The sequence below is a fragment of the Podarcis muralis genome, chromosome 6 (genome assembly GCF_964188315.1).
Source record: "Podarcis muralis chromosome 6, rPodMur119.hap1.1, whole genome shotgun sequence".
Classification (NCBI taxonomy): Eukaryota; Metazoa; Chordata; class Lepidosauria; order Squamata; family Lacertidae; genus Podarcis; species Podarcis muralis.
The window spans coordinates 1,034,891-1,059,680 of record NC_135660.1 but is presented as its reverse complement, the minus strand read 5'-3'; the positions used below and the strand labels follow the sequence as shown (position 1 = coordinate 1,059,680).

The 24,790-nt window shown below is 51.8% G+C and overlaps 1 protein-coding gene across 1 annotated transcript in view; it reads right to left on the bottom strand.

Annotated features, from left to right (window-relative positions):
* Positions 1-24,790, bottom strand: part of LOC114598119 (putative cation-transporting ATPase 13A5) — a 59,183-nt gene that overhangs the window by 20,720 nt on the left and 13,673 nt on the right. Inside the window, exons 5-16 of the mRNA XM_028731816.2 lie at positions 20,576-20,646; positions 20,393-20,473; positions 18,486-18,555; positions 17,029-17,163; positions 16,132-16,204; positions 14,753-14,884; positions 12,652-12,822; positions 9,079-9,236; positions 8,595-8,783; positions 6,752-6,813; positions 4,459-4,609; positions 2,353-2,439 (exon numbers count right to left, since the gene is read on the bottom strand). Of these exons, the coding sequence (XP_028587649.2) occupies positions 2,353-2,439; positions 4,459-4,609; positions 6,752-6,813; positions 8,595-8,783; positions 9,079-9,236; positions 12,652-12,822; positions 14,753-14,884; positions 16,132-16,204; positions 17,029-17,163; positions 18,486-18,555; positions 20,393-20,473; positions 20,576-20,646 (1,380 nt within the window). The remainder of the gene's footprint in view (positions 1-2,352; positions 2,440-4,458; positions 4,610-6,751; positions 6,814-8,594; positions 8,784-9,078; positions 9,237-12,651; positions 12,823-14,752; positions 14,885-16,131; positions 16,205-17,028; positions 17,164-18,485; positions 18,556-20,392; positions 20,474-20,575; positions 20,647-24,790) is intronic.

The window sequence follows — 24,790 nt, the reverse complement described above, 5'->3', positions numbered from 1 at the left end:
GATCGACCAGGAGGGAGGGAACATGACAGTCGGGCATGTGTCTCTGCCAGGGTCCTACTCAAGTGTAGGCCGAGCTCCTGACATTCAGCCCCATGGACCACCACATCCCTTCTAGAGCATCTCAGGAGGGCTGGGCAGACTGTACATCAGCAGTTTTGCTTCTGCCTCTAGAGCCCTGTCCATGGCTGGTCCCATGGGAGTTGTCCTGTGGTGCCCTGTAAGGATCCATCTTGCCCCCCCCCCCCCCGTTCTCGGTCCCCACTCTTGAACCTCTTTATGGAGCTGGTGGGGGGGTTGGGAGGGAGGAGTTGTCAATACGCAGACGACACCCCGCTCTGTCTCTCTGACCTATCTGAATTGGGAGAGGGGGCTGAGATGCCAGAGAGGTGTTTGGAGGCAGCGATGGGCTGGGTGTGGGCCAACAAACTGAAAGTGAATCCTGAAAAGACAGAAGTCTTGTGTGTCCCGAGTTCTCCAGTCCAGAAAGGAGCAGATTAGATTACGGCAATGTGCCCTTACTTGGGGCTGCCCTTGAAGATGGCTCGGAAGCATCAACCGACTCAAAATGCAGGGCTCAGATTTGCCTTTAGAACTCACACAAGCCCCGTTTTAAAACAGCCGCATACAGTCGTACCTTGTTTTGTGACCAGGATCCGTTCCGGAGCCCCGGACGCTAGCCGAAACGGACGCAGGGCAAAGCACCACGTCTGCGCTTCTGCACATGTGCGAAGTGCAATTTAGTGCTTCTGCGCATGTGCGAGCAGCAAACCCAGAAGTAACCCGTTTAGGTACTTCTGGGTTTGCCACAGACATTCACCGGAATGGATGCTAGACAAGGCGCACATTCACGGAGGTACAGCGGTACCTCTGGATGTGAACGGGATCCGTTCCGGAGTCCCGTTCGCATCCAGAAGTGAACGCAACCCGCGTCCGTGCATCTGCGCATGTGCGTGACATCATTTTGACCATCTGCGCATGCGCGAGTGGTGAAACCCAGAAGCAACGCGCTCCGTTACTTCCGGGTCGCTGCAGCGCGCAACCCAAAAATACTTATCCTGAAGCTACTTCAACCCAAGGTATGACTGTATGACTGTATTAATTATCAGGCTCCATTTCAAGCACACCCACACATTTTAAAGCTGCAAATGACTTGGGCCCAAGTCCAGGAAGCAGAGACCACCTCCTTCCCTAGAGACCCCCTTGGGTGTGAAGATTGGCAGAGGGGACCCTCTTGGTTAGTCCTGCCACCACCAAAGTTTGGGTGCCAAAAACCTGGAAGGGGGCCTTCTCTGTAGCAGGCCCCAAAATGTGGACCCCCCCCCCCGAGGTGCACCTGACACCTTCTCTGTTCTTTGCCCACCCTCTTCCTCTGCCTGTAATTTGTTTTCATACTAAATTTTAAAAGGTTGTAGCCCACTCCTGGGACCTGCCAGGGAAGGACAGGCAATCCATTCACTCCTCACCATCACCTGCCTCTGAACACCAATGGCTGGGAACACAATCTTGGGAGAGAGAGATGGTCTCATGTTTGCCTTGTGGGCTTCTCTTCGGGGCAACTGACTGAGCACTGCGGTGCTAGGATGCGAAGGTGCGTGGCTCTCAGTCTGCCCTAAAAGAGAACAACCGCCAGCAGCTGCTCCCGGTCCACTGTTCCCCCTGCAGTCGTGCATTTAACTTTTCCTTGTTTAAAATTATCCACAGAAAGTTCTTTCTGGCTTGGTCCTGATCCCTGGGCTCTAAACTGTCTCTAAACTGCCTCCTTCCATGCCTCCCAAGTCAGAATGGCAACAGAAGACCCCTGCTGGCTTTTAGGTATTTCTTAAGAGCATAGGAAGAGCCAATAGCCCATCGAGCCCAGAATCCTGTTCTCACAGTGGTCGACCACATGCCCCGATGGGAAACCAGAAATCAGGATTCGAAGACAAGAGCAACTCTCCCCTTCCGTGGTTCCCAGCAATGGGGATTCAGAAGCATCACTGCTTCCAGTTGTGGAGGCAAAGAAGAATCGCTAGCCCTCTCCTCCTCCTCCTCCTCCTCCATAAATCGGTCCTATCCTCTGGCAGCCATCATTGGCTCCTGTGGGAGGGAGTCCCATTGTTTAACTATGTGCTACCGACTTCCTTTCGACTGCCCTGAATCTTCCAGCCAAAACCTTCCCTTTGCCTCCATCCCAAAGAAGCCCAGGGTAGCAGATGCGCAGATGAAGCTACAAGGCTCCTTTGCCCCAGAAGCTCTTTCACTGAGCGGAGGCTGTGATGCCAGCCGCCCCCTGCCTTGCTTGCTCCCCCAGGACGAGAGTGGCAGGATGCTCCGCCAGGGCGGGGGCCGCTCAGGGGCAGGTGCGGCACTTACCTGGGCGGCGTTGCTGTCTGGCTTGACAATGGTGCGGCTCACTTGCACGCTGCCTTTGCTCCCGTCCGAGCTGGACTCCTCCATTTTCTGTAAGAAGGAGGGAGGAGAACACACATTGCGACTGGGAGAGTCTCCAGGACCAGATTAGAGGGTGGCAAAGATGGTGAAGGGTCTGGAAGCCAAGTCTTAGGAGGAATCCTTGAGGGGGCTGGAGATGTTTAGTCTGGCCAACTGTCCTTACACGCTTTGGCTGAGATTCCTGCCTTGCACGGGGTTAGACTAGAGGACCTTTGGGGGTCCCTTCCAACTCTACAATTCTCTGCGTCTTTGAGAAGAGGGGAATGAGAGGAGGTCCGTGTTTGTGGAAGACAATCTTACTCGGCTACGAGTGATCGCCAAAGAAGAAGAAGAAAGAGGAAGAGTCCTGGTGGATGAGGCCAATGGGGGCCTATCAAGGGCAGTATCCAGTTCTCACAGTGGCCAACCAGATGCCTGAAGGAAATCTGCAATCAGGATTCGAACACGAGATCCATGTTCTCCCCTCCTGTGGCTTCCAGAAGCATCGCTGCCTCTCCACCCCCTCCCCAAATCCTGATGGCCCTTGTGGGGAACAGGGGAAGGCAACTGTCCTCTGCCCACAATCTTGGGCTGCAACTCTTTCCGTGTTGCCCCGCTGTGGGCTCCCTCCAGGGGCTTTTGCCACGAAGCAGCGGAAGGACGGACACGCCAATGGCACGAGGTGCAAAAGCAGGTTCAGCTGACACTGGAGCTTGACAGATTGTGTTGCAAACAGACAGGAAAAACCACGTCCTGGAGCGAAGCCAGAGGGCCCGAGTTTTGCTCTGCCTGTTAGGAGAGGGATGGAGCCGAGGGGAGGGGACCTCTGGGGCAACGTTCCCACGCTCCTCCCTGCTGGAGGTGGCATGAGGACAAGGCCTTCAGCCCTGTGAACGTGCCGCGGAGCGGGTCCCCGGTGCCAGCCGCATGACCGCAAGGGTCAAGAGCCAGGAAGGGCAGCCTCCAAAATCAAGGCGGAGGGTGACTCAATGTTTATGCCAGATTTCCTCCGACAACGGAGCAGCCGCTGTGTCTCTGTGCATTCAGGCAACGGCAGAGGAGCTTTGGCACATCCCAGACTCCTTTCTGAGGAAGCCCCGGGCTTTGCACCACAAACCACAAGCGCTCTGCTCAGTGGAGTGTCTTTGCAAACCGCTTGTGTTCCCAGGGCCTCGCTCCATCGCTCAGTCACACAGTCCCAGGGTCCTGGCAGGTCCCCGGTGAGGGTGGCCTTGAAGCAGGAAGTGGGCCAGGATGGGCAGCCAAACACGGGGCGACTTGTGCATTCCCCACACTTTGCTAGGCTGGCAAACAGGAGACCCTGGGAGAAAGCCAGGATGAACAAGGGCTGCAGATTCTTGGATGTTTCCAGTCACTGCAGTCAACTCTTCCTCCTGGAAGCTGTCCCTCCCGTCAGAGGATAAGAGCCAAAGGCCCCCCTGAGCCATCATCCTGTATCCCAGTGGCCATTCAGATGCCTCTGCAAGCTCCCTCTTCTTCTGCGATCCCTGGTAGCCAAGCAAGATTGTCTTCCATAAACAGGGTTTTAACAGTGAGTCCGTAAGTGACTGTGGAGGCCACTTTTGGATTCACACGTCCTTCCATAGGGTAGACATAGGTTTCTGGACGGGAGTTGATCCCAGTATGGATTTGCCAAGTGTGCCTTCCTCGTGGCACGTCTCTCCCTTCAGTGCTCACTGGAAGGACAGATCCTGAAGCTGAGGCTCCAAGACTTTGGCCACCTCATGAGAAGAGAAGGTTCTCTGGAAAAGACCCTGATGTTGGGAAAGATGGAGGGCACAAGGAGAAGGGGACGTCAGAGGACGAGATAGTGGGACAGTGTTCTCGGAGCTACCAGCATGAATTTGACCAAACTGCGGGAGGCAGTGGAAGACAGGAGTGCCTGGCGTGCTCTGGTCCAGGGGGTCACGAAGAGTCGGACACGACTAAATGACTAAACAAAAATTATTATTATTATGTCCTGCCTGTGCCTCCCTGCCTTCCCAGCTCTTTCCTGCTCGGCAGCCCTGAGCGCGAAAGTCAACTCACCCAGTTGGTGCCCTCAAACATCTTGATGTCCAGTGGATCCCCTTGGATCTTCCCGTCCAAGACCAGCAGGGAGTGGCAGGTGGCCATGGCTCTGCAGATGGGCCCCCACGGCAGCGGGCAGCCACTGGAGAAGCTGTGCACAGCCTGGAAGCTGGGAGGGAAAGCAGAGCATGAGAAAGAGTCCTGGGTGCCGATTAGCCGCTCTAGCCAAGGGGCGCCTTCAAAACTCTCTCCCAGGCAAATCAGGTACTCTCTAGCACATGTGGTGGCTATGTAAGAAAGCCCAGGTATTTGGGGAGAGCATCCATTCAGAATTACAAAAAAGGTTAAAGATCTCTTTAAACAGAAAACCAGAAGCTTATCTGATGGGAATTAGAAGATTTGGACATCCCGCAAAAAAATGAAAGGTATCTTTTTATATGCTACAGTTGCAGCAAGAGTTCTTATTGTTGCAAAATGGAAGAGTGATAAAATCCCCTCTATTCATGAATGGATTCAGAAATTGACAGAATATGCAGAGTTAGATAGTTTATTAGAAAAATAAAGAATAAACCAAAACAGGAGGTCCCTGTTGCTTGGGCCCCAGGCTCTGCAGTCCAAGTGGACAAGAGGAGCCTGAAAGGGTTGTCTGGAGCAGCAAGGCTGCCGGGGGGGGGGGAGCAGAAGCCCGTCTTTGGGTCTAAGGCGAAGGGCTGCCCCACAGCAGAGTTGACTGCGCAGTTGCAGCTCTTTGAAAGCCTATTTCATCAGCCTTGTCCGGCCTCCCGCTGGTCTCCCCCTTGTAAATGCAGGTTGCCCAATCTGGGGGTAATCCAATCCATTTGTTAATTGATTTGTTTCATAAAAATGTGTACATTGTTTTATTGCAAAAAACAAGAACAGCAAACCCTCAAAGTGGTCTATGAAAAGATAAGACTGGAGGTCAGGGGCGAGGGAAAGGGAGCAGTAAAAATGAAGTTTAGTCCACCCACAGGTCAAGGAAGGATGCAAAATGTCTGCCTTCCCCAGTGGAGAGATTTCCCTGATTCAGAGGCTCAGAAATGCTGATGTGCTTGTTGTTTCAGCATTTTAACATTTTGTATGTTTTGAAGTATTGTCATTTTTTCTTGGTTTTCTTGTTTTCGTGGATCATCTAGTCCGGCCCAAGAGTCCTTTCCCCTCCTGCGGTTTCCAGCAAGCGTTCCTGCCTCCAGCTGTGCTACCCGACCAGCAACCTTTCCATCTCCTTCTCGCTGGTCTCCCAGGAAGGAGGAGGTCCTGCATCCTGCTGGCTTCCAGGGAACGATCCCCACCTGCTCCTCCAAGTTAGGGGGAAGTAAGTCAGGAGGAAGGCTCTTGGAAACCTAAATCCGCCTTTCAGTCATTGCAAACAATCGGCCCTTGTTGGAAACTGTCAACATAACCTCCTTAATCCTTTCGTTCCAGAGGCCAAACACACAGTGGCTCCTCCAGAACAAGATTTAGGGCAGTGCAGGCGGTCCCCCGCCCCCCCCCCCAACAGGGAACTGAGCCAAGGGGGCATAGGAGGAGGAGGAGGAAGAGGAGAGGAAGAAGAAGAGGGAGGAGGAGGAGGAGAGGAAGAAGAAGAAGAAGAAGAAGAAGAAGAAGAAGAAGAAGAAGAAGAAGAAGAAGAAGAGGAGGAAGGAGGAGTGAGGAGGAGGAGGAGAAGGAGAGGGAGGAGGAGGAGGAGGAGGAGAAGAAGAAGAAGAGGAGGAGGAGGAGGAGGAGGAGGAGGAGGAGGAGGAGGAGAGGGAGGAGGAAGGAAGGAAGGAAGGAAGGAAGGAAGGAAGGAAGGAAGGAAGGAAGGAAGGAAGGAAGGAAGGAAGGAAGGAAGGAACTGTACCCAAAGAAAGATTACTGTGCTGCTGGACTAGATGGGCTGTTGGCACCTTAATCTTCTGTATTTAAGAAGTGAAAGACTTCTGAAATGAATCTGCTGCCGTCCCCAAAGCAGACACTGCCAAGAGGACTAAACCTCTCACTGTTCTCTGCTGCCGGAGTCTGCAGAGGAGCAGGGCTGGCTTGCTAGATTTCCCCGAAGCCTCTCCTTGGCAGCAGGAAGCTGGGCAGCAGCAACCCCCCCCCCCTCTGGGGCTGGAGCCAAGCAGAGCCCGCACCTTGTGCCTGAGGCTTTGCAACCCCCTTGGCTGGGCAGCGCTTCTTCATTAATCTCTCCGTATTCAGGTTTACTTCAAAGGAATTTTCTGGCCACCCCGGGGAGTTGGACCAGAGGATCACTGGGATACAACAACCACAACTTCCCTTTGCAACGCTACCATTCCAGGCGGCTTACCTCCTCTTCTCGCAGGGGACGGCGCCCCACAGATCCAGGCCATCCTCTGTCAGCGTGCCAGTCTAGGTGGGGGGAAACAGACACAGGGCATCCCTGGTCAGAAGGCGGAGGCCCCGACGCTCAGCTCAAGTGCCGCAGGGCAGCTCAGGCACAGATCTCCTTGCGGGTGGGTGAAGGCGAGGGATGGACCCACAAAGCGGGGAGGGGGCAGAGAGAGACGGGAAGGCCCCTGGGGGAACCGGGAAGCTCTCCATGGGGCGCAGAGCTTCCTTCTCCCTTGCCCAGTGGAAGCCCAGCCCCTGGGTGCCACTGAGCCTTGAGGAAAGAACTCCTGAGGACTGGAAACGTCCCAGGAATGAAAGCGCTGGAGGCGTGAAGCACCCTTGGTCTCTGGGGGTTCCCAAAGGCTTCAAGGCAGTTACCCCTGAATGGGGCAACTGTGCCCCTGAAGGACCAGGTGCGCAGCCTGGGAGTCATTTTGGACTCACAGATGTCCATGGAGGCGCTGGTCAATTCTGTATCCAGGGCAGCTGTCTACCAGCTCCACCTGGTACGCAGGCTGAGACCCTCCCTGCCCGCGGACTGTCTCACCAGAGTGGTGCATGCTCTAGTTATCTCCCGCTTGGACTACTGCAATGCGCTCTACGTGGGGCTACCTTTGAAGGTGACTCGGAAACTACAACTAATCCAGAATGCGGCAGCTAGACTGGTGACTGGCAGCGGCCGCCAAGACCATATAACACCGGTCTTGAAAGACCTACATTGGCTCCCAGTACGTTTCCGAGCACAATTCAAAGTGTTGCTGCTGACCTTGAAAGCCCTAAACGGCCTCAGTCCAGTATATCTGAAGGAGCGTCTCCACCCCCATCCTTCTGCCCGGACACTGAGGTCCAGCTCCGAGGGCCTTTTGGCAGTTCCCTCATTGCGAGAAGTGAGGTTACAGGGAACCAGGCAGAGGGCCTTCTCGGTAGTGGCGCCTGCCCTGTGGAACGCCCTCCCATCAGATGTCAAGGAAAGAAACAACTATATGACATTTACAAGACATCTTAAGGCAGCCCTGTTCAGGGAAGTTTTTAATGTGTGATATCTTAGTGTATTTTGGGTCTTTGTGGAAGCCGCCCAGAGTGGCTGAGGAAGAATTTGTTCAATTCCCCCCCCCCCAATATATAGTCCAGCCCACCACAAGGTCTGAGGGATGGTGGACCAGCCCCCCGCTGAAAAAGTTTGCTGACTGCTGTACTAAGCCATGGTCCCTCCTGAGGCCTGAGGTAGAAATTCTGTAGAACCCATTACCAGCAAGGCCAGAGTCACGTACCCAAGAGTGCGGCCAGACCCCCAAACTGTTAATGCTTGAAGGTTAGGAATGAGAAACAACTCCTGATAAGGAACAAGGAGGCCTCTGCATGTACATTTTTTTAAAAAATGGGCTTGAGAAAGTGTTTCCAAGGACTGGTTGGATGAGAGATGGTGGGGTGGCAGACGGCGGTTGGGGAGAGGATGAAACAGCCAAAGCGATGTATATTTTTCCTATAAAGTTTGTGTCCCAGGGCAAAGTGTACTCTCTGGGCTCTACCCTGTAATGCATTGGCGAAATCAGTGCCTGAAACCCAAATTACCGCATTACCAGAACCAAAGGATTCAAACTACAAGGAAAGAGATTGCAAGCTGAGATGAGGAAGGTGATGGTCTCTCCTTCCTTGGGGGTTTCAAGCAGACTTGGGGTGTCCCTCCGTCAGGGATTGAGGCAGGTGGCGCTTAGGATCCCTTCCAACTCTCCCGTTTTATGACAAAGTCTGGCCAATTTGGACTTTGAAACCCCAAGGGCATTCCCCAGAGACGGCACCTTGTCGAAGCACACCAGGTTGATCTGCCCGCAGATGTTGATCCTCTGAGGGCTGATGCAGAAGATCTTCTTCTTCTTCAGCCTCCTCTGGGCGTAGACGATGCCGGTGGTCAAGGCGGCCGGAATGGCTGGAGGGACCGCGACCGTCATGAGGAGGAGCGCCATGGTCACCGTGTCCGAGACGGGTTGCTGGGACAGCACAAACGATGTGGTCAGCGGGTCGGCCATGCACCTCTGCCTTAAGGGGCTCGATCCGAGCCCCCCGCCCAGCCCTATTGATTTATTGCATTCACAGCCCACCTTTTCCTCCAGGGTACTCAAGGAGCCTCTCCTCCTCCTCCTTCCCTTTCCATCCCCACAACAGCCCTGTGAGGTAGGTCAGGCGGAGAGAAGGTCCCAACCAGTGGGCGTCACGGCCCAATGGGGATTTGGGTCCTAGCTCAGCACTCTAACCACTAGACTGTGTTGTCTCTCCGAGACTCACCTTGCGGCTCACATACACCCCGATGGTGTAGACCAGCCCCAGGATGCCGATGAGAGCCAGGCCCACGATGAAGCGGAAGGCCTCTCGGTAGAGGCGGAAGTTCAGGGGCTTGGGGTAAAGGATGGACCTCACCAGGTCTCCCTTGGCGGTGTTGAAACCTGCAGCAAAACGGGGCATGGGCGACACTCGAACGCAGGACACAGACTCGGCCCAAGGAGTTTCCCCTAGACCTTGTCCTTTGGCTTCCCAGAGAACTTGGCGTCCAAGGTAAGAGCCCCACATTCCATTCTTCTTGCGCTTGGATTTTTGTCTGTGATCCTCTGTGTGCTTACTCGGGAGGAAGCTCCACGGAGCCCAAACGCAGCTGGCCATCTGTCAGGGACTCTGCAGTTCACTGATTCTAATAAAAGTGCCTAGGACTGGATTTCTTATGGCTTTGGAGTGTGTAGGATGGCATGTGCCTGCGGTCCCAGAAACAGCCTCACATGAAACTAGCTCTAAGCACAGTGACTTGGAAGGAACCCAGAGGGCAGGCACACTTTCCCAGCAATAGAATCATAGTGGGGAGGGACCCCGAGGGTCCTCTAGTCCACCCCCCTGCAATGCAGGAATCTCGGCTAAAGCATCCCTGAGAGACGGCCGTCCAAGCTCTGCTTCAAGCCCTCCAAGGAAGGAGAGTCCACCACTTTCCGAGGGAGACCCTTCCACTGTGGAACAGCTCTCACCCTCCAAAAGTTCTTTCTGTGGTTGAGCTGAGACCTCCTTTCTTGCAGCCTAAATCCTTTGGTTCGGCTTCCATTCTCTGGAGCAGCAGAAAGAAGGCTTGCTCCTCCTTCCAGATATTGGTAAGGTAAAGGTAAAGGGACCCCTGATCATTAGGTCCAGTCGTGACCGACTCTGGGGTTGCGGCGCTCATCTCACTTTATTGGCCGAGGGAGCCAGCGTACAGCTTCCGGGTCATATGGCCAGCCTGACTAAGCCGTTTCTGGTGAACCAGAGCAGCGCATGGAAACGCTGCTTACCTTCCCGCCGGAGCGGTACCTATTTATCTACTTGCATTTTGACGTGCTTTCGAACTGCTAGGTGGGCAGGAGCAGGGACTGAACAATTGGAGCTCACTCCGTCGTAGGGATTTGAACCGCCGACCTTCTGATCGGCAAGTCCTGGGCTCTGTGGTTTAACCCACAGCACCACCCGCATCCCTCTCCAAGTATTGGAAGAGTTCTAATCCTCTTGCGTGATAAACAGCCACAGGGAGGCAGGTGGGGAGAGCCTACAGAGTTGGCTGTGGGGCGCCAGACATGCATCTCCTGCCATCATCATCAGCATTATTTATTTATTTATTTATTTATTTATTTATTTATTTATTTATTTATTTATTTATTCCCTGCCCACCTGCCTGGTTTCCCCAACCACCCTGGGCAACTTACAGCACATCTAAAAACATAATAAAAACATCAAACATTTGCGGGTGGCGCTGTGGGTAAAACCTCAGCGCCTAGGACTTGCCGATCGTCAGGTCAGCGGTTCGAATCCCCACGGCGGTGTGCGCTCCCGCTGCTCAGTCCCAGCGCCTGCCAACCTAGCAGTTTGAAAGCACCCCTGGGTGCAAGTAGATAAATAGGGACCGCTTACCAGCGGGAAGGTAAACGGCGTTCCGTGTGCTGCGCTGGCTCGCCAGATGGAGCTTGTCACGCTGGCCACGTGACCCGGAAGTGTCTGCGGACAGCGCTGGCTCCCGGCCTCTTGAGTGAGATGAGCGCACAACCCTAGAGTCTGGCAAGACTGGCCCGAACGGGCAGGGGTACCTTTACCTTTAATACAGGGCTGCTTTCAGATGTTTCCTAAATGTTATATAATTACTCATCTCCTTGACCTCTGAAGGGAGGGCGTTCCACAGGGTGGGTGCCACCACTGAGAAGGCCCTCTGCCTGGTTCCCTGCAACCTCACTTCTCGCAGGGAGGGAACCGCCAGAAGGCCCTCAGAGCTGGACCTGTGTCCGAGCTGGACGATGGGGGCGGAAAGGCCACAACAAGGCCATGGACCCATCTCATTCCTGGATGCCAGTGAGCTCCCTTCCCGCTCCACAGAGCAGACTGAATACTCCTGACGATAAAGGTTTCGCTTATCACTGAGCTGCCCAAGACACAGTTACCCTTTTTGGGGCACCAAAATCAGGCCTGGAGAAGAGGCTCTTTGGCACAACCTGCAGGTCTACATTCTCTCACCTCCCTGTATGCTATTGTTAGTTTTCAAAAGCTTCCTCTTGGCACCAGGTGAGACAAGCTCAATTTAGGATTTTGCACGCATTCATCACATGCACCATCAACTTTCAAGAAAGGAGAGTCACGCTTCACTTCAGGAAGAGTTCCATAGTTTAACTTTCCACCCCCCCCCCCACCACACCCCTGTCACCTGCAAAACCGCCTCCCTCCAAATCCCTTCATCTGCATGAGGAAGAAACGGGGGGGGGGGGCAGAAGGAGGGCATGAAGGAAGGGAAAAGGGAGGCCATGACCTTCCCAGGGACCAACAGGCAAGAGTCCTAATTGCAAAAATAGCTTCGATTTTTCTCTCCTCTCCCCCCCCCCCCCGCACTCAGGGTCACCCATCTCCCTACCTTAAAGAGGTGCAAAATCACAAAGCTGTGTTATAGGAATTCTAAGGTCATACACACACACACACACCGTATTTTTCGCTCTATAAGACACACCTTTTCCCTCCTAAAAAGTAAGGGGAAATGTGTGTGCGTCTTATGGAGTGAATGCAGGCTGCACAGCTATCGCTGAAGCCAGAACAGTAAGAGGGATTGATAACCGTGCAAAGCCTCTTCAACAACATTTGATTCAGAATATTTTTTTTCTTGTTTTCCTCTTCTAAAAACTAGGTGTGTCTTATGGTCGGGTGCATCTTATAGAGTGAAAAATATGGTATATATAAAAATGAATGTTCATAAATGTACAAGGCAAACACACATGCGTAAGTATAGTGTCTGAAACAGTACATATAGTGTTTGTAAGGAGGAAGGAAATGGGGAAAGCTTTCCAATTGTAGAGGCTGCTTACACCTCGCTGTAAATACAGTCTGGCAAGTATCTGTGAAGATGAGCACACTCTCAATATGTGTATGAGATTCAGAAACGAAGGATTTACCATCTCCAAGGACTAGGCTGGCCAGGCTACCCAGAAAAGGCATCAGATAAGGTATCCTGGCAGATAGGAGAGAAGCAAGACACTCCAGTTTCTGCTGGGGACCACCTCTTTCTGTGATGTATGTATGATGTTTCTGGGGGTGGTCTTGGACTACAGGGTGGGAATTTAAAATGTCTATATAAGGGCTTGCACACCATTGTTCTGGGTTCCTCCTCCCTCCTTCGTGGGGTGAGTGGGGACCCTGTTGCAACAGTTTAATAAAGATCAGGCTTACTAGCTGCTTTGCTTCTCAATATTCTCTGCTTGGCCTCTGTTATTTTCTCCAACAGATGGAGAACCTACAAAGGACTCTATAGGGGCTCCTGCATACCCCATAAGGGAAAGGGAGCAGGTTTTTTCACACAACAGCTGCTTGACTCACCGGTCTGCAGCACGACGGCTCTGACGGGGCCTTTTCCCGCTCGCTTGGTCTGGATGACCTCTGTGCCGCAGAAGAGGACGTGTCGGCGGTAGTCTTCCACGCTGTGAACTTTCCAGGGCTTGGTGTTGTCCGTTTGGGGCAAGGGGGTCTTCATCACGGGAACACTTTCGCCTGCAAACGCAGCCCAAATCCCACCCGCTCAGTGGACATCACCACAGAATCATGGCATCGTGGAGTTGGAAGGGACCCCCAGAGTCATCTAGACCAACCCCCGGCAAGGCTGAAATCTCGGCTAGAGCATCCCTGGCAGATGGCCACCCAACCTCTGCTTAGAAACCTCCAAGGAAGGAGAGTCCACCATCTCCCGAAGGAGACCATTCCGCCATCAAAGAGGATCTTGAAGAACCAGAAGATGTTCTTCCTAATGTATACACAAAACTGCCTTTCTTGCAGCTTGAATCAGTGTGCATGGATTATTACCAATGGTGGCAATTACTTTGCACAGAACCATCAAAGCGCACAGCGCTTCAGGGGAGGCTCTGCCCCAAGGAGCTTACAAACGGCAATGAGATACAAGGGGAAGAAAACCAAGATGGGGCCAGACAAGAGTGTTGTCTTCATTGCAATGGCACACACTGAGGTGGCACTGCAGAGAGCGGAAGGAGCTGCCAAGGGGATGGTGCCCATGAATGTTGTGTTCCCCTCGGCCGAAAAGGCTGTACCGTATTTCTCGCTCTATAAGACACACATTTTCCCCTCCAAAAATTAAGGGGAAATGTGTGTGCGTCTTATGGAGCAAATGCAGGCTCCTTGGCTTCAGAGATAGCAACGCGAAGCCTCCAAGGCGCAGAGGGAGCGCTCCTGCCGCGCTCCAGAGGCTTCGGGTTGCCTTTACCGAAGCCTGGAGAGTGAGAGGGGTCAGTGCGCATCAACCCCTCTCGCTCTCCAGGCTTCAAAGATAGCCGCCTGAAGCCTCCGGAGCGCAGCGGGAACTCCCGCTGCGCTCCAGAGGCTTTGGGTTGCCATCACTGAAGGCGAGGGCAATGTGGGAGAGGGAGAGCTGCGCAGCGCCCCTTCAGCCAAGCGGGAGGAGAAATAGGAGGGGCTCCGTTTCTCCTGCCGCTTCGCTGAAGGGGCGCTGCACAGAGAGGGGGAGAATTTTTTTTCTTGTTCTCCCCCTCTAAAACAAGGTGCGTCCTACGGTCAGGTGCATCCTATAGAGCGAAAAATAAGGTAAGAAGTGTCAGTACGCCTTTGAACCGATGCCAATGACTGGGCTCCATATCTGGATCTGCCCCAACTGGACTAGGCGAACTGGAGCACTTCCAGAGACCTTCCACTCCTGGAAAGCAGGTCTAAGTGCACTGGACCCACAACTGTCCATTGTGAGCACCAACCTCAGCAGAGTATGAACAACACGGAAGAAAGCTGTGAAGCATAACTTCTTTTATTCCAATAGCTACTGCAAACTAACACTAAAGAGGTACTGGCTTGCATGAGGGTGACAGCTCTCACTCAGCCATCTAATCACTACATAGATAACACACAGACTCCCACAGAGTCAGGCAGAAGTGGAAGAAGCGAAGAGCAGTTTCTGCCCCTCCTTTCTGAAAACTTCTGGAGATTCTTGCAATGGGAGGGGGTGAAAATATCCCCATCCCCTTCAGCATCCTGTTCTCACCGGGGCCATCCAAATGTTTATTTTTATTTTTAATTTCCACACTGCCCTACACCCGAAGGTCTCAAATGCCCCAATGGGAAACGGGCAAGCAGGATCGGAGCCCAATCACCCTCTTTCCTCTGGCAACTGAGATCCCGAAGCATCGCTGCCTCTGACTGTGGGGGCAGAGTAGGACCACTTATAGCCCTCTCCCCCGCCATGAGTTTGCGCCACCCTCTTCTAAAGCCATTCTATTTAGTGGCCAAATGACTGTCTCCTGCTGGAGAGAGTTCCACAGTTTAATTTACCTGCCCCCCCCTTTAAATTTACCTTTCAGGCTGCCTCCCTCCAAATCCCTTCATCTGCGTGAGAAAGAAAGCAGAGCGGGCAGAAGGAGGGCGTGGGAGAAGGGCAAAGGGAGGCCAGGACAGTTCTGTGTACCTGTGAGCATCCCCTCGTTGACCACGCAGCTCCCTTCTATCAGGATGGCATCGCAGGGCAGAGAAAACGTCTGGCTTTCCAAGAGGAGGACATCTCCTGGGACCAGCTGGCAGGATTCCACCTTGCAGCTCCCTGCAGGAAAAGGGGCTCTATTAAAGCGCAGGTTGCCCAGGAAAAGTGCCGGGACAAACAACAACAGCAACCGCTCAGGCGCAGAGCTTTAAAGCGCTGAGCTCTGCCTAAAAGTCTGGATAGAACCTTATGCTTATCCCTATTGAAATTCATTTCAGGGGGAAAGACAGGGTGTCGTTATTATTATTATTATTATTATTATTATTATTATTATTATTTTATTTCCTGGTTTGGGCCCAGTTTTCCAATCTGTTTTTGGATTTAATGGAACCAAGGGGGGGTGGCCCCAGGGCCGGATTTAGGTTTGATGCGGCACTCAGCTCCTGAAGGTAATGGGGCCCTGTATATGTCCAGCTGTCCTTTGTCAACAACAAATTGCCGCTGTTGAATATGTGCTATATACTAATTTATGGACCTAATAGGTATCTAAAGCCACTTGCACATAATAAATAGGAGCCTACACAACACAAAACACCGTCGCTGTATGTAGGTTTTATTTTACAGTGGTACCTCGGTTTAAGAAAAGTCCTGTTTACGAATGATTCGGTTTACGAACTCAGCAAAACTGGAAGTAGTGTCCCAGTTTGCAAACTTTACCTCAGTTTAAGAACGGAATCCGAACGGTGGAAGGGCACCGGCGGCGGGAGGCCTCATTCGGGAAAGAGTGCCTCAGTTTAAGAATGGTTTCGGTTTAAGAACGGACTTCCGGAACACATTAAGTTCATAAACCGAGGGACCACTGTACAGTCATACCTCAATGTTACGTTTGCTTCATATTACGTTCTTTCAGGTTACGTCCCGTGGCGACCCGGAAGTACTGGAAAGGGTGACTTCCGGGTTTCGCCACTCGCGCATGCGCACAACCGCCAAATTGCACCACGCACCTGCGCGGATACGGCACTTCAGGTTGCGCTCTTTTCATGTTGCGAACGGGCCTCCAGAACAATACAGGTACCACTGTATTTGCTTTTTATCTTTTATTTTGGAACTGTACGTCCAGTTTTTTCCCCTTTAAATTTTCCGGGGGGCCCAAGAGAGTGGGGCCTGAAGCTACAGCTTGTGGCCCAGAAGAGTTTGGGAACCCTTCCTTTAAAGGCCTTGAGGCTGCCCAGTGTGGGGAGGTGGGGAAGAAGGATAGTGCCAGGAGAGGAAGGGGAGGCTGTGGGGCAGGAGAAGAAGGCAGCTGTCTCAGGACCACAATACAAACACACACACACACACACACACACACACACACACACACACACCTTCATTCTTGGTCCAGGCCATGACTTCCACCTTGTTGTGCTCCTTCACCAGGTTGTGCAACTTGATCGATTGCTGCGGAAAGAAAAGACTTAGGCACTGAGCGTGTCTGAGGCGGCCCTTCCAGCCGGCTCCTCTTTAGTGGGTAAAATTCAATCACACGCAAAAGGAGAGCCTGCTGGACCAGGCTAAAGGGGGCCCATCTAGTCCAGCATCCTGTTCTCACAGGGGCCAAGCAGGGGACTGTGGGAAACCTTGTGGCAGGGAGTTCCACAGTTTAACCATGTGCTGTGTGAAGCAGGATTTTTTAATTTTTTAGAAACATGTCCTGAATCTTCCAACATTCCCCTGCATTCTAGTGTTAGGAGAGAGGGAGGAAAACGTTTCTCTTTCCACTTTCTCTCATGCAACTTCCATCAGCCCTGGCACAATATCGCTAAGGGGGTCAGCAGGATGGGAAAAGCCAGGCAGAAAAGCTGGCCAAATAAACCCAAGGCTGAGTGGAAGAGGTGCCTCCGAGAGGGTGGTGCCCTGCAGCGTGAGAGAGGGCGAGGTCTTCCGGGAGGCTTAAGGCACTCCCATCCCCAAAGATCCTTTGCTTAGAATTAAAGCTCTATACAAATCTGACGGATTAAAGGCAGCAGGGACCTCTTGTCCTGAGTTCCAGGCTTTCAAGTTCTGTGTCTGAGTGCCCCCCCCCCTTTTTTTGCCCCTGCGAAAACTCACTCTTTAAAACTGAAGCGCAACAAATGGCCGTTGGGGTTTTCCGCAGACAGCTGTTTGTTCCAATTTGGCTTTAAAGAGCAGGTTTTTGCTGGGAAATCTCTGGAGCAAAAAAAAACACAACCAAGCACCAAAAGAGCACTCAGACATGGAGAAGCCCTGAGCGGCAGACTCACCTGTCGGAGGTCGTACACCGTGAGGGCGATAGAGATGACGGACAGGATGATGATGGCAATGGAGTACTCAATGTATCCCTGGACCAGCCAGAGGGTCAGCGTGAAGGTTTGGAAGATGTAAAAAGGGTTCAGGATCTGCAGAGAGAACACGGGGCAGAGAACGTCAGTCTGCCTGCCTGCCTATCTCTGACCGACGAGCATCCCAGGACTCCATGCTGGTCCTCTTGCCAACTAGAGAGGCAGTGTGGCGCAGGGGTCAGAGTGCTGGACTAGGACCTGGGAGAGACCAGGGTTCGAATCTCCGCTAAACAGCCTCGGCCCAGTATGAAGGAGCATCTCCACCCCCATCGTTCTGCTGAGATCCAGCTCCAAAGGCCTTCTGGCGGTTCCCCCACTGGGAGAAGCCAAGTTACAGGGAACCAGGCAGAGGGCCTTCTCGGTGGTGGCTCCCGCTCTGTGGAACACCCTCTCACCAGATGTCAAGGAAATAAACAACTCTTTGACTTTTAATAATAATAATAATATCTCGGGGACAACGAAATTACTTTTAGAAGACATCTGAAGGCAGCCCTGTTTAGGGAGGTTTTTAATGCCTGATGTTTTAATGTAATTTTAATCTTTTGTTGGAAGCCGCCCAGAGTGGCTGGGGAAACCCAGCCAGATGGACGAGGTAGAAATAATAAATGATGATGATGCTCCTCACTGGGCATGACCTTGGGGACCAGTCGCTGCCTTCTCTAAGCCTAGCCTACCCCACGGGGTTGTCGTGGGGGCCCAAGAGCCATGCGCACCACCATGGGCTCCTCAGAGGAAAAGGTGCAACAAATAAACCGGTCTCTCCAGGAGCCTCAGCGCCACCTCCCCGCCCATCCACCCTGCCACTGCGATGGCTGCTGCCTCTTTCCCTTCAATCTTCGGAGGAAGAGTGGCATATACCGTATTTTTCGCTCTATAGGACACACTTTTTCCCCTCCAAAAATTGATGGGAAATGTGTGTGCGTCCTATGGAGCGAATGCAGGCTCCTTGGCTTCAGCGATAGCAACGCTAAGCCTCCGAAGCGCAGAGGGAGCGCTCCCGCCGCGCTCCGGAGGCTTCGGGTTGCCTTTACTGAAGCCTGGAGAGCGAGAGGGCTCGGTGCACACCGACCCCTCTCGCTCTCCAGGCTTCAGCGAAAGCAACGCACAGCCCCTCCGGCAGGGAGAGGTTGTGCGGGGCTAAAGAGGAAGCCAAAACAGCGAGCGGGATCCATCCCGCTGGCTTTCTTGGCTTGTGCCATAGACGCGCGCAGCCCCTCCGGAAGGGAGAGGTTGCGCACAGCCTGTACGCTGCTCTTTGGGGCTGGGGGGGAAATAAGATTTTTCCCCCTTGATTTCCCCCCCTGAAAACTAGGTGCGCCCTATGGAGCGAAAAATACAGTAACTTTAACAAATAACCCAAATAAAGGGACCCCCGTTACCTCTTTAAAGAGCAATTTCCAGATGGGGCGGACTTCGATTTCAATGGCGTTGGGGCCGCAAACCAACTTCCTGAGAAAGACAGGAGAGATGGAGGAGACCCCCTTAAGACCCGAGGAACAAGCAGCCCAGACCTCCAGGGCAAGGCAGGGATTGGGCAGGGCGAGCGTCTTGCTCCTTCTGTCCAATCTCAAGAACATATGAAGAACTCTGCTGGATCAGGCCAGGGGCCCATCTAGCCCAGCATCCTGTTCTCACAGGGGCTGACCAGATGCACCAAAGGGAAACCAACCAAAGCAGGATTCGAACACAAGAGCAACTCTCTCCCCTCCTGAGGTTTCCAGCAACTGGGATTCAGGAACATTGCTGCCTCTATCTGTGGAGGCAGGGCAGAGCCGTCCTGGCTGGGAGCCTATCAATAGTCCTCTCTTCATGAATTTGTCTAATCCTCTTTTACAGACGTCCAAGTTGTTGGTCCCCCAAAGAAAATTATCTCCTAAGCTCCTTCCCCCCTGGATAGTGACAGAGGCGTGGAGACATATTTAAGAAGCGATAGAAAGAGAAAGAGAAAGAGAAAGAGAATGGGAATGAGAAAGAGAAAGAGGAAGGGGAAGAGGAAGGGAAAGGAAAGGAAAGGAAGACAAGACAAGACAAGACAAGACAAGACAAGACAAGACAAGACAAGAAACTTGACATGAGCCAACAGTGTGACGCGGCAGCTAAAAAAGCCAATGCAATTCTGGGCTGCATCAATAGGAGTATAGCATCTAGATCAAGGGAAGTAATAGTGCCACTGTATTCTGCTCTGGTCAGACCTCACCTGGAGTACTGTGTCCAGTTCTGGGCACCACAGTTCAAGAAGGACACTGACAAACTGGAACGTGTCCAGAGGAGGGCAACCAAAATGGTCAAAGGCCTGGAAACGATGCCTTATGAGGAACGGCTAAGGGAGCTGGGCATGTTTAGCCTGGAGAAGAGGAGGTTAAGGGGTGATATGATAGCCATGCTCAAATATATAAAAGGATGTCACATAGAGGAGGGAGAAAGGTTGTTTTCTGCTGCTCCAAAGAAGCGGACACGGAGCAATGGATCCAAACTACAAGAAAGAAGATTCCACCTAAACATTAGGAAGAACTTCCTGACAGTAAGAGCTGTTTGACAGTGGAATTTGCTGCCAAGGAGTGTGGTGGAGTCTCCTTCTTTGGAGGTCTTTAAGCAGAGGCTTGACAACCATATGTCAGGAGTGCTCTGATGGTGTTTCCTGCTTGGCAGGGGGTTGGACTCGATGGTCCTTGTGGTCTATTCCAACTCTAGGATTCTATGAAGACAAGACAAGACAAGACAAGACAAGACAAGACAAGACAAGACAAGACAAGACAATATACCAATGAAAGAAGAATGGCAAGTTAAAATTATGGAATATGCAGAAACGGCAAAACTCACGGGAAGACTCAGAGACAAAGACAACAGAGATTTTAAAAAAGACTGGGAATCGTTCATGCTGTATTTACCGAAATATTGTAAAGAAATGGACTCACTAGCAGGGTTTGAGTAAAACACTGGCAATAAAGAAAGCAAGAGTAAAGGTCAAGAAACGACAATACGGAAATTAATTAAATGTAAGAAGTAACTGGAAGAAAATTTGGTATGAAAATGATAAGAATGTAAGAGCATTCGGCTAAAAGAGGGAAAATAAGGGAAAGTTTAAGGAGAAGTAGCAAATTGTTAAAGAACCAGAAGGGGAAGTTGAGGGAAGTCGCGGGAGAGTTTTGTTTTGTTCTGCTTTCTTTTATATGATAAATGTGTTGAATATTAAATTGTAAAATGGAATAAAAATGTATTACAGAAAGAAAGAAGGGATTAAATTGATTGGACTAGATGAGGAGCAGCTCTGCCCCGTGAACCACACCTGAGCGCCTTCTCCTTCCTTGTCAGCCCGTCTCCAAATTTGTGATGGATTTCGTAGCAAGTGTTGGAGTCCTCCAGCGACCTGGAAGGAGACAAGGCAGAAAGGTGACAGGGAATTTCAGCCAGGGCCCCTCCGACCCCTCAGAGTCTCCGAGTTAAAAAAAGTGGCAAGTTAAAAACTCACCCGACTCTTAGGAACTGCTTTTCCGTGAGGTCCCAAACATAACGGATTTTTTGTACATGGATGTATCTCACCTGTTAGAACAATGCATGGTTACGGTTATGGTTATTAATTTAAAAGCATCTATAAAATGAATGGATGGGGGGATGGGAACAATGATTAAATTAACTTGTTGTGAAATGATACCTATAAATACCTATAAATTAATATGTGCAAATACATATAAATCATCAGATTTCTTGGGAAATTTTGGGTATTTTTCATAATGTTTCGGAATGGTACGTTTCATGATAATGTCCCGCCCTATGCTGTCTTTATGAATACTTCTTTGGTTTACTTTACTGAATCCAAAATTAAAAAGCTGTAGCTTCAATGCTTGAATTGTGGCATTGGACTGGATGGCGAGAGTCATCTTCTCCAACCCCCTGCAATGAAGGATATTCAACAAAAGAATTCCTAACAGATGGCCACCAAGCCTTTGAGATCTTTGGGTGAAAGTCATCATGCAAATGTAATAAATAGCAAAGCAGTCGTAAACAATAAAACAGTAGAATACACATCCAAATTGAAGAATAACCACATAAATCACAACAAGATCTAAAATAAATATTCAAAACCTTACAGCAACCCCCCCCCCCAAATTATCCTAAGCCAAAGAGTCTGTTCAGCAGCCTCAGCTTTTGTAGCTGGAGTCTCTCCTTCCATCCATCTCACTGGGCCAGGTGGGGAAAGGGAGACGGTCTTCCAGGACTCGCAGCCAAGATGGTTTTTGGCCTCTTCGGGAGAGACTGATGGAGGACGGAGTGAAGAGTGAGAGGGGGTGGTAGTTGTGAAGGAGGGATGGTTAGATCAGGAGTAGAGGAACAGCATTTACTTAGTTACCATTGTAATTAAGTAAAACAGAAGCAGGAACATGTGAAACCCCATGCTTATGTACACAAACGTGAAAGACATCTGAAGGCAGCCCTGTTCAGGGAAGTTTGTAATGTGTGACATTTTGATGTATTTTTAATCCTTGTTGGAAGCCGCCCATAGTGGCTGAGGAAACCCAGCCAGATGGGCGGGGTACAAATAAATTATTATTATTATTATTATTATTATTATTATTATTAGATGCGGGTGGCGCTGTGGGTAAAACCTCAGCGCCTAGGACTTGCCGATCGCATGGTCGGCGGTTCGAATCCCCGCGGCAGGGTGAGCTCCTGTCGTTCGGTCCCAGCTCCTGCCCACCTAGCAGTTCGAAAGCACCCCTAAGTGCAAGTAGATAAATAGGTATCGCTTTATAGCGGGAAGGTAAACGGCGTTCCGTGTGCTGCTCTGGTGCCGGTCGCCGGAGCAGCTTCGTCACGCTGGCCACGTGACCTGGAAGTGTCTGCGGACAGCGCTGGCCCCCGGCCTCTAGAGTGAGATGAGCGCACAACCCTAGAGTGTGCCAAGACTGGCCCGTACGGGCAGGGGTACCTTTACCTTTTTATTATTATTATTATTATTATTATTATTATTATTATTATTATTATTATTTGTTCACCCCACCTTCCCCATGTAAACAGGGAGGTGGGGGTTTTTTTTGGGGGGGGTCCTGATCGTGGAGTTCCCAAGCAGCTCCCATGATGCTCAATGGCTCTGAATGTGCCCTTGTCAGCTTCCTTCCGGGGCTGACAGAGGCTGTGAATCTAAGGAAGCCAAGGGAGATAAGGACACTGGAATGTGAACTGGAATTCAGCAAAGGTCAGAGAGCAAGTGGCAGATAGCTCAGCGACAGAAGGGGAGAGGCCGGAAATAGCTAGCCCAAAAACTCAGGGGCGAAAAGGTCAGGGAGAGGAGGGGGAAAGAGTGGAAGCGGAAGGGTTTTTTCCCGTGTTGGAAGAAGAGGAAGGGGAAGAGTTTAGACTCAGCAACTGCTAACTTGGAGTCAGACACGGAGCGAAGGAGCTCCGGAGTGATTTATGTGTTTGAGCAATAAACCTGAGATAATTACTGCCGGTGTCTCGCTCCTGTGGGAGAGCCAAGCCATTACAGCCCTGCTTGCCAGCTGAAGCATCCCAGCCCATAAGCAGATATGGACCTCTCTGCTGTGCCCCATATAACTCTGCCGTGTCAGCAGGGGGCGAGAATGGTGCCCTTGCCCCACTGCGCAAGCTTGTCATCTTTGTCAAAGTCCGGTGTGCTCTGACAGTGACGTTGGCATGACAAGGGCTGGGAGACCTAGAAGCCAGGAAATTTGCCCCAGGGAAGAATTTTCTTTTGGGGTCCAGAGGACCAGTTGGCATCTCTAGCCTCTGCCAGACACAGTATACAATTTTACACATCACTTGGGAAGACAGGCGAACTAATGCCAGTGTCCTGGAAGAAGCAAAGATCACCAGTGTCAAAGCAATGATTCTTCAACATCAACTTCCTTGGACTGGTCATGTTTGTGGATGCCTGATGATCGTCTTCCAAAGCAATTACTCTATTCCCAAATTAAAAATGGAAAGCATAATGTTGGTGGTCAACAAAAGAGGTTGAAAGACTCTCTCAAGGCAAAGCTTAAAAAATGTAGTATAAACACCGACAACTGGGAAACACTGGCCTGTGAGTGCTCCAATTGAAGAACAGCCTTGACCAAAGGTGTCATGGGCTTTGAAGACACTCGAACTCAGGACGCAAGGGAGAAACATGCTAAGAGGAAGGCACGCTTGGCAAATCCACACCGTGATCAACTCCCGCCCAGAAACCAATGTCCCCACTGTGGAAGGACGTGTGGATCCAGAATTGGCCACTACAGTCACTTACGGACTCATGGTTAAAACCGTGTTTATGGAAGACAATCTTACTCGGCTACAAGGGATCACCGAAGAAGAAGAAGATGACTCCATGTTTTTAGAAGCACAAGGGGCTGCAGCAGAGGTAGAGGAAGCTTGCAGAGGCATCTGAATGGCCACTGGGATACAGGATGATGGCTCAGGGGGGCCTTTGCTGGATCCATCAGGCTCTTATCCTCCGACGGTCACCCGGGAGGGACAGCTTCCAGGAGGAAGAGTTGACTGCAGTGACTGGAAACATCCAAGAATCTTCAGCCCTTGTTCATCCTGGCTTTCTCCCAGGGTCTCCTGTTTGCCAGCCTAGCAAAGTGTGGGGAATGCACAAGTCGCCCTGTGTTTGGCTGCCCCTCCTGGCCCACTTCCTGCTTCAAGGCCACCCTCACCGGGGACCTGCCAGGACCCTGGGACTGTGTGACTGAGCTGGGGGGGGGGGGACCTGATAACACAAGTGGTTTGCAAAGACACTCCACTGAGCAGAGCGCTTGTGGTTTGCGGTGCAAAGCCCGGGGCTTCCTCAGAAAGGAGTCTGGGGTGTGCCAAAGCTCCTCTGCCGTTGCCTGAATGCACAGAGACACAGAGGCTGCTCCGTTGTCGGAGGAAATCTGGCATAAACATCGCGTCACCCTCCGCCTTGATTTTGGAGGCTGCCCTTCACGTGGCTGGCACCGGGGACCCGCTCCGCGGCACGTTCACGGGGCTGAAGGCCTTGTCCTCATGCCACCTCCAGCAGGGAGGAGCGTGGGAACGTTGCCCCAGAGGTCCCCTCCCCTCGGCTCCATCCCTCTCCTAACAGGCAGAGCAAAACTCGGGCCCTGTGGCTTCGCTCCAGGACGTGGTTTTTCCTGTCTGTTTGCAACATAATCTGTCAAGCTCCAGTGTCAGCTGAACCTGCTTTTGCACCTTGTGCCATTGGCGTGTCCGTCCTTCCGCTGCTTCGTGGCAAAAGCCCCTGGAGGGAGCCCACAGCGGGGCAACACGGAAAGAGTTGCAGCCCAAGATTGTGGGCAGAGGACAGTTGCCTTCCCCCGTTCCCCACAAGGGCCATCAGGATTTGGGGAGGGGGTGGAGAGGCAGCAATGCTTCTGGAAGCCACAAGAGGGGAGAACATGGATCTCGTGTTCGAATCCTGATTGCAGATTTCCTCCAGGCATCTGGCTGGCCACTGTGAGAACTGGATACTGCCCTTGATAGGCCCCCATTGGCCTCATCCACCAGGACTCTTCCTCTTTCTTCTTCTTCTTCTTCTTTGGCGATCACTCGTAGCCGAGTAAGATTGTCTTCCACAAACACGGACCTCCTCTCAGTCTCCTCTTCTCAAAGACGCAGAGAATTGTAGAGTTGGAAGGGACCCCCAAAGGTCCTCTAGTCTAACCCCGTGCAAGGCAGGAATCTCAGCCAAAGCGTGTCAAGACAG